The sequence below is a fragment of the Chelon labrosus genome (assembly GCF_963514085.1).
Source record: "Chelon labrosus genome assembly, chromosome: 5".
In the NCBI taxonomy this organism is placed as follows: Eukaryota; Metazoa; Chordata; class Actinopteri; order Mugiliformes; family Mugilidae; genus Chelon; species Chelon labrosus.
This window is the reverse complement of record NC_140341.1, coordinates 25,136,172-25,145,993: the sequence shown is the minus strand read 5'-3', so window position 1 is coordinate 25,145,993 and position 9,822 is coordinate 25,136,172. Positions and strand designations below refer to the sequence as shown.

Genomic DNA, 9,822 nt, shown 5'->3' with positions numbered 1-9,822 from the left:
GCCTGCCGTCGGCCCCCTTCTTCGGCTCCGCGTTCGCTCGTAGCTGGTGGAGGAGGCGCTGCGTTACTGCCGCCGAGTGGCGGGGAGGCGACGCTGGGCCGTCATGGCTCTGCTCCCTCCTCACGCTCAAAGTTGCCGGTAGTGCTGACTTCCGCTCAGGATTTTCAAAATAAACGAATAGCTATGTAATTATTATCAGTGGATAAAATAAATAAATAAAGGCGGTGAAAAGAAAGCAGTAAGGGGATGAGTGATATAACTGACATTATTTTTTGCAGATAACGCTATTGTCATGCATTTTATTGTTAAATATTGATAAGACAGTCCACAAAAATCATGCACCAAATAAATGTCAACAAAACATTCAGTATCACACTAAACAGTTATTCACCGCCGATGTGTAAAAATGATTCAATCCCTTGGATGTCTTCCTGTTTCATTGCTTTTATGAATGGAATCAAAGTCAGTATAGTGGGGAAAGAAAAGCCACTGATGAAGAAAGCTTACATTCATTCTCGTGGGAGACTACACAGTCCACTGAAAGAAGCTTATTACTCAAAATCAGAGGTGTCAAAAGTATTCACATTCTGTACTTAAGTAAAAGTATGGATACTTGTGTAAATAAATACTCTGGTAAAAGTAAAAGTACTGATTCAACTCCTTTACTCAAGTAAAAGTAAGAAAGTACAGGCTCTGAAATGTACTTAAGTAAAAAGTAAAAATGATTTTGCCATTAATGAAACAATTCATCTGTTAATTTTGCAAAATGAAAAAGTTCTAGCAGAATAATCTAGACTGAATTGACCAGATGTCCTGCATGAACATCTGAATAATTTTTAATAATAAATTGAGGGTTATTGGGTTGTTGTTTTTAAACCGCTAGCTAGTGTTAGCTATAAACTATCAAAAGGTGTGTTTCCATAGCATTGCTAATGTTGTAAACTAGCTTCCAAAAAATCCTCAAAAAGCTAATGATAGCAACAGAAACCACACCATACCTGAATTTGTTTGTTTCACATTAGACCAGTAGTTCTCAAATAGTGGGGTCAGGTGGACTTTCAGTATTAGTGTCTTTATTGATGCTTGAACGATAAACACGCCTCCAGTCACTAGGTGGCAGCAGAGCTCAAACTAACCAACAGGCTGCCTGTTCAAAACAGTAGAAGAAGAACACAGGCAGCGCATCGTCGACTTTCCTTCTCTAGTCCGATGCTCTAGTCATGTCCGATCATGTCACGTCTTTTACGTGGAGGTTAAAAAAGTAACGAGCTTGTTTTTCAAACGTAAGGAGTAGAAAGTACAGATATTTGTGTAGAAATGTAGGGAGTAAAAGTAAAAAGTCGTCAGAAAAAGAAATAGTCAAGTAAAGTACAGATACCTGAAAAATCTACTTAAGTACAGTAACGAAGTATTTGTACTTCGTTACTTGACACCTCTGCTCAAAATAGAATGAAATGGAGCTTTCTGGCCATCGGACCACACGTTATGTTTGGTGGACCCTGCACATCACTACGAACAAACCATCCCCACAGTGGAGCATGGCGGCAGCAGCATCATGCTGTAGGGATCTTCTCTGCAGCAGGGCCTCAGATGGCTTGTAAAGGTACAGGTTAAAATGAATGTAGAAAAATATAGGGGACTCCTGGAGGACAATCTGATTTGGTCTGCGAGAGATATACAACTTGGGAGAATTTATTTTCCAGCAAGACAATCACCTGAAGCATGAAGCGAGATCTACACAGACATGGTTAAAAAAAAAAAAAAAACAAGGTGAATGTTCTGTAGCGGCCAAGTCAAAGCCCAGTCCTCAGTCCAATAGGATATTTGTGTCCGAACTTGAAAATCATGTTCATGTCCAGTTTCAGCAGACAGCTTGAGCTTGAGCAGTACTGCAAAGAAGAATGGCGTAAAATTGCAGTGTCCAGATGTGCAAGCCTGATTGCGATCTCTCCACTCAGACTGAGTGCTGTGATTGCAGCCAACGGCGCATCTATTAACTGACTTGAAGGGGGTGAAATGATTATTTTACATTATATATTTCCAGTTAGGGGCAGCACAGTGGTGTGGTGGTTAGCACTGATGCCTCACAGCAAGAAGGTTCCGACTGGGGCCTTTCTGTGTGGAGTTTGCATGTTCTCCCTGTGTCTGCGTGGGTTCTCTCCGGGTACTCCGACTTCCTCCCACCATCCAAAGACATGCTCATTAGGTTAGGTGGTGGTGATTCTAAATTGGTCGTAGGTGTGCATGTGAGTGTGAATGGTTGTCTGTCTCTCTGTGTTAGCCCTGCGAAAGGCTGGCGACCTGTCCAGGGTGTACCCCGGCAAGTGATCACACATTGTAGTTTAATAAAGTGCAGGCTAATATGTAATTTTACTGTAAATAAAATCTGCAAAGAGCTCCTTCCAGATGTCTGATGACCAAGCTTGAACAGTGAGTCAAGCCACCCAATAAAGGAAACTCATTTAAGCCCCTTGTAACTGTGACTGTTTCAATTATTGCATAAAGGTCAGCTTCACTGCTAAGAGGGACGCACCGTCAGTACATGCAAACCAAGCAATTGTTTAAGGCGCCATGAAAAGCAAAAGAGAAAAGGGGTCCCCAGATGATTGCCTTTTGTCAAATTTTCCAATGAAAAAATGCCCATAAACATATGAAGGCCTTACAATGCATCATCAGTGCTCTGCAATAACCCAGGTTTCCCTTCATCTACCATGTGATGGATTTTTCTTACTGGGAAAAGCACAGGTACATCTTTGCCTTAGGCTTCCCAGAACCTGGGATCGCCACTGACTGCCGACACTGAACCATGCCACCATTTTCAGGCTGAGCAAACTACATTCACTCTAGGATCAGTCCGAAGGACACAACTAAACCTTTTAATGATGTCACTGGAGGGGTACTTCAATTCTGTGCCATGGAGACAAGCACTCTGCTTCTGCACAGTTTCAATTTGAAATACAATAATGCAGGATCGGCCAAACACACTAATTGGACAATATTTCACTATTCAACCTGACAATAATTAGACTGACGGATTAAGTAATCAAAGAGCTTTTTGAGGTGGATTATGCCACAACAAGCAAAAGCTTCAGATTCCTGCAGTGAAAGCCTGGGAGAGCATCACCAGGGAATATACAGAGTTTTTGCTGATGTCTATATATGATTATATTTATGTACTAAATGGGAAATATCTCCCTCAAATTTCTTCCCTTGTTGAAGTAATCCTAAAATCTGGCATGTTGATATAGTACCCATTATGTGAATTTTGGCCACTGGAACAGTGGTGTAAGCTCTCACAAAATCCAAGCAGGTGTGGGCCAGGTCCCTTTTTGAACACAGACAACATTTGTAATAGTTGTGTAGTAGAACATTCATATAATGGCAGGACTATTATGTCAATTACCAAGAAAGCTACTTACTTCCTAGCAACTTCAAAATAAAAGCCTTTCACTATGAAGCTCTCCATACAAATAGTGAATTATTTAGATTAAAAAATCACACACATTTTATGTAAATTATGTAAATAGAATATTTTATTATTTATTTCATGACCTATTTCAGCTAAATCTTTAACCAACACCATTCATATTACCATTCATACTATACTGTGTTATACTGTATTACTATATACATACTAATAAAAGCTAAATGCTTATATTTAACATGGAAAATGCTCTTCTAGTAAGTCAGATTTTTTTAATAGCTTAGAACATATATAATAGACATGTGCAGGTGTTCTCTTAACTAACCTGGCAGACTGAATATGCCTCAGAAGTTGTTAAAAATAATGCCGAACTGCAGTCTCTTCATTCTCCTGGGATGTTGGGTCGATTTTATGAGGTTGCAAAATATTAAAGTGAAGCTCTTGTAACCCAGTGAAACACTAGGGGCCAGTTTAGGGTAATGGTTAATAATAAATTGCTAACATAAATTAGCCAACATCTTAAAAACCGATGATCTCAGTAGCTAATACAGCGCAAACGAGCAAATTACAGACAACAGCAACATAGACCTCGTGAACATTAGATGATGCTTTTCTTTTTTTAGAAAGGACAGATACGGTCCAAACACTGGGAGTAATCAAAAATATTGCAAATCAGTGCAGTACAGTTATTAAGGAGCCACTTGTAATGCAGATAAATATTTCTCAGTTTTCCCATCCGTCCACTAGAGTGCACTCCCGTCATTGACTCTAGGTCTGCCTTCATCTCAGCTGAAACATACATTTTGTCAGCAAAAGATCAGACAATTAAGTTTGCAACAACACTAATTCTACTGTTTGTTCCAAACAGCCTGTCTACGTGTGTCATATTTGACAGGTTCAATTTACACTCAAGCAGTTTCCATATATGCAGATACCTGAAAAAATATATTTATATTTCCATACATTTTATTCCTATGTGCAAAGTAGTAATCAGGTTAATCAGGTAGCTCTACAGGATGGGTGTGGTGCACAAACAATACGCCACATCAGCAAGAGAACACCACACCCACAATGAATGGTGGTGGCAGCTGCATCGTGTTTTAGAGCTGCTTTTCTACAGCTGGAACTGGAGCTTTAGTGATTTTTATATATGTGTCACGTTGGTTTTCTGACTCATTTTGTAGGCTGTAATTTAAAAACAAAATACAAGTACAAAGGTTCTGGTGTGACCTGCTGTTTTAACAGCGGTGCGTAAATTACTCAAACAATCTATTTGTAGTCTATTTTCTTGCTCTACAGGCACATGTGCAAACATTTTAAATGAATGAATTTGGCTCATTTTCACCACCTTCTTCAGTGGATAATCCAGTGGCAGACTAAACAAAAGAAAAGAGGTATAACATGCAGCAAGCTTCCCCGCTGGAGTCAACCCGGGGATAATACAGCAGCATCTGCCTCCAGCATTTATACTGTGAGATATTTAACATCACAATCCAAACAGCACAAACATAAGATTAGACAGTGTTATCCAAAAATCCTTACATCGATATATAAATACATAAAAGCATAGAATTGAAATGATTCAAGACGACTCAGATTTGTCTTTATTCTGTAAGAATATTGAGTTAATGCTGCAGTGAAGTGTGGTGGAAGTTAGGAGGGTCATTGAAAGGCTTCAAGGAAGGCTTAAAGTAAGGGCTTTATGTTTTTTTTTTCTGAAAATTATGCGTGGGTTGATGAGAACAACATAAATGAAAGCGAGCAGAAAGTTCAGAGCTGGTGCTAAGTTACTGGAGACTGTCTTTGCCTTTGGGGATTCTTCTCATCTGTTAATGAGCAGTTAAGTTATGTGCAGGATTAATGTTTAGTTTCTGCAATAATGTCATGGTTTTCTGCCAATGATTTTCTTGGATGACAAATCCAACTCTGTCAGTGAGTGATACTTTAACCATGACCGACACAGGCAGCCCAAATCCAAAGGTCAAAGGTCAGAGGGGTTTTTAATGTCATTTCAACCGCATATAGCAGGTGCAGTACATAGTGAGAATACAGGACGTTCCCCGAGGAACATGAAGACATAGAAATAAGTACAGTACAAGGGAGTGAGCATAAAGTGTGCGTGTGCAAGCTTATGCAGACAGTACGAGACAGTGCAAACAGCATGAAAGTATGAACACTGCAAATGGTGCCAACAGTGCAAAGTCGAGAGACAGTGCAAAGGGAAACAGTACAATATAGACAGTACAAAACACTTGCGAAAAAGACACTACACAACAACAGAGAGCAAAGCCGATGGGTAAGCAAACTAACACAGTATGAGTTAGAGGGTTTATAAACATTTGGTTGATTAGCAGAATAGTGTGTGCAAATGATGCAATGACACGTGCAAGGGGTTGAGTAAACACCAATCAGGCATAACATTATGGCCACCTCCCTCATATTGTGTAGGTCTCCCTTGTTGCCTCCACAACAGTTGTGACTCATCAGAGAATGGACATGGGCCTTCTAAGGGTGTCCTGTGGTCCTTTGGGTCCTATGGGTTGAGGGGAGGGGCCTCTGTGGATCATCCCACAGATACTTGATCAGTTTGGGATCTAGTCAATTTGGAGGCCAGGTCAACACCTTGTGCTGTTCTTCATATTTTTTTGAGTTGTTCCTAAACCGTTTTTGTGTGTGCCTGTGTCACGCTGGGGATGGCTGCTGCCTTCAAGGAGTGTCATTTCCTATGGGGTGGGGGTGCCTGGTCTGGTCTAGGTGGGTGGTACATGTCTAAGTAACATCCACATGAATGCCAGGTCTAAAGGTTTCCCAGCAGAACATTGTACTGTCACAAGAGAGTCAATGTTGTTTACTTCTCCTGGTCATAATGTTGTGGCTGATCGGTGTGGATTATGATATGATCGTGATTGTGATGTGACTGTTACACAGTCTGGTTGTGTGGGCCTGAATGCTCCGGTATCTTTTTCCAGAAGGATGGTGAAAAGTGTGTGGGGTCATCCACACAGTGATGGTCGCTTTGCATATGCAGCGTGTGGTGTAAATGAATAAATAACTGAGGTTCAGGAACAGGACCACGCGCCTCAAACACCCAATTACCCGCACCTGCCTATATAGACGCACCTAACCTCTCCTCGCCCGTTTGACTCAGTTCTCAAACCCCTCCACCCCGACCCTCTCTGTTCTCTCTTCTCCTTTACAATCTCTTTGCAGGAACCAAGGGGTCAAGGAGCCGACGCTCCAGAGATATGCCCCCACCCTGAATCTCTCTCCCTGGGTTCCAACGTCCAGTCTTCCAAGGATCATCATCAGTCGCTACTCAATTCCCTTTCCCTTCCCCTCGACCCCCAGACCCCCTCAACCCTTTCGTTCAATCTCCTTTCTTTCCCTTCTCTTTAACCTGGTCAAATAAACTTCTTTGAATATCAAGAGGCGTGGTCTTGTTTGTGAAATGTTTGTAATGGAAGGAAGAGAGACTCTGATGATGACATTTTATCTGAGCCCTCGCTAGCTGGTGCATACAGAAACCTGGGCAGGATTATACCTGGCAGTGAAGGCAACTTCATCCCACGCCATAATTGTGGGTAAGCCTGAATAAGATCATGGAGAATTTACCGATTTGGTTAGTCAGAAAAACCCACACGCCTCCAAAAAGTCAATAGAACTGTGATCCGAGCTTCTGCATGCATGCATTATTTCATTGTGTTTGTACAGTATTTTGTTGAATTACAGCTTTTACTTGGTGAGGCCTGCCTTATAGTCAGCAAGTCTTAACTGGCTGAAGCCTAGTTTTGTTCACCTAACCCCAACCCTAACCTATTGACTGCGTTCCCACAGTGCAGACATGATGTGTGAACAGACACGTCTTATCTCTTCATTGCGAATTTCAAGCCCAAATAATGCTTCTTCAAAACAAATGGTTTGCAATCAACATTATCCAGCTTTGAGTAGATTTCTGGCAGTTCTAGCAGCCTTCTCGATGGCCTCTAGCTGAAGGATCTAAAGAATGCTTCTTTTGACACATATGCAGTGAAAGCCTATCTCATCTTTAGAGGGGCTTATCTGCATGATTTATGACTGGTCAAAGTTCATCATATTTTCAACATTTCTCAGTGTTGACAGAAAACGGAGCAAAAGGTTTTTGCTGTCGTCCATCATAAATATTGCTACAACTAAAATAAAATTACTATTTCTGTATATCAGTATTAGTAAAGGAGTGCAAAAACATTATGAAGAAATACAAATTGTGAGTAGTTTCAACAGGGAGGGTACATTTTAAGTTTTAGCATATCTTTGTTATTTGGAAGGAAGGCACAATGTCCTCATTTACATTAAAAGTTATTTCAGCTAACAAAAACCATTTGCAATTATATCTACTTACTTTCCCATTTCCATTTTATAAATATGCAGAATTTTGCAGATTCTTCTGCAACGTTCAAGTTTGAAATCTCGGCCATGTGTTTGCGCTTTCCATCTCCACATTTCTTGCGGACTAAGCTCCTTGCGGCGTAGTTTGGTGAGGCTTGAACATGTTTCTCTGAAGACCTACTTGGTGTGGCATTAGGTTTTTTTCAGTTAGTCCTGCACCTTGTCACTGACTTTTCAGAACAAATGGGGGAGGGAGATTTCTCACCGAAAGAGAGAGAGAGAAAAAATAAAAAAAACAGTTCAAAGCACACAGAAGATGAGTTTTCTCGTTTTACATCTTCTATCTAATCTGAACATCCAACTACATAACTACATGATCATTTAGAATTGTAGACCAACCGATCAGCATGATTCATCATGGTTTGTAGCTCTTCCTAGCCCGCTAAACAGCAGCGGCCACCCCGGTTTCTCTGAGGGGTTGTGTCCTTTGACGCAGGCAACATAACATATGTATCAGCTGGCTATCAGCTGTGTTCAAGTGCATATATTCTTAAGCTCTTGGTTGACATCATGCGCTTCAATGCAAATAGAACAGCAGACACTAGATGTCAGAAGTTTAAATAAGACACTCCTCAAAGAGAGTATTTTTTTTATTTATTCTGATCATGAAAATGATTGTAAAATGTCTTGTGTCCTTTATTTGAGTACATCACCTCTATTTTCATTGACACTCAAAGACACTCAAAGAAGATGTTATAAAAGATCAACAATATCCATGTGTTCGCTTTATCACATGAACATGTGAGATGCACAGATAACTGCTATTTATTCTTGTATTTATGTCATAATGCTCATAATTCAAAGTTCCCTCTGACTGGGAACCTCCCAAAAAGGTGCAAAGGCAATCTAGGTTGACTCTTAGTTTTACTGAATACAGTTAAAGACTTAACGGAATATATCAGCAGAAAGGAAAAATACTTTGACACTACATCGCAGATTAAAACAAGTATTCAGCTCCTTCACTATGACATGTGTCACTGTTTAACTCTTATTAACACATAACACACAACTCATTTCAGCTTATAGCTTTAGGCAGGCTCTTGACATGACAACATTCTTAAAATACATTTTCTGATATCGGGTAACTTTAAACCGTACACAAGAGGATTCAGAATGGGAGGTATCACGACAAACTCCAGCGACAGAATAATGGCTAGAAACGGATTGAGCTCTTCCAGGTCAATTCTGCTGAGGGCAACGTCACAAAACACAGTAATGGAATAGTTGACAAAAGTAACGATGTGCGGCAGGCAGCTCTGCACGACTTTGCTCTTGAACTCCGACGAGCGCTTCCTACAAATGAGGAAAATCCGTGCGTACGTGTAGAGGACAAAAGCCAGGGGCAGAAAGACTGTAGTAGTGGACACTAGCATGCCGATAAGGTTGTTGAGTCCAGTGGGCACACATGACAATTTTACCACGGGCCAGTTTGCACAATATACCTTTGGTATCTCATTGCCGCACAGAGGAAGTCTGGAGGCCAGAAAAACACAGGTTGCAACGGAGAAAGCTGGATAAATGGCCGCGAAGGCCACCAGCTTGGAGATCACCCTGGGGGTTAATTTGCCGTGGTAATGCAAAGGCTGGCACACGGCAACATAGCGGTCGTACGCCATGATGCCCAAAATGGTGAGCTCGTAGGAAGCGTACGTGTAAATGACATAGATCTGAGTGAAACAAGCAGGTCGCGAGACTAAATGAGTGTCAGACAGGAGGTCTCGCAGGAATCTGATGAAAAAGCCAGCCGAGCCGTACAGGGAGTTCATGCAGAGGCACATGATGAAAATATACATGGGCTCGTGTAACGTTTTCTCTCGTGATATCACCACTATTATGACAAGATTAGCTGAGATAATGAAGGCGTACAGTAAGAAGCACAAGACAAACGTTGGGTAGCGGTAGTTGCCTATGTTCACAAACATTGTGAGGTTAAAATATAAGAGATGAGTATTGTTTTCCATCTACCCCATAGA

The 9,822-nt window shown here is 41.0% G+C and overlaps 1 protein-coding gene across 1 annotated transcript; it reads right to left on the bottom strand.

Moving 5' to 3' along the window:
* Nucleotides 1–8,834: 8,834 nt before the first annotated feature.
* On the bottom strand, nt 8,835–9,822 carry LOC311488816 (olfactory receptor 6N2-like). Its single transcript, XM_084545667.1, has one exon. The coding sequence runs from the start codon at nt 9,808–9,810 to the stop codon at nt 8,878–8,880; it is 933 nt and encodes a 310-aa protein (XP_084401793.1). The 5' UTR covers nt 9,811–9,822; the 3' UTR covers nt 8,835–8,877.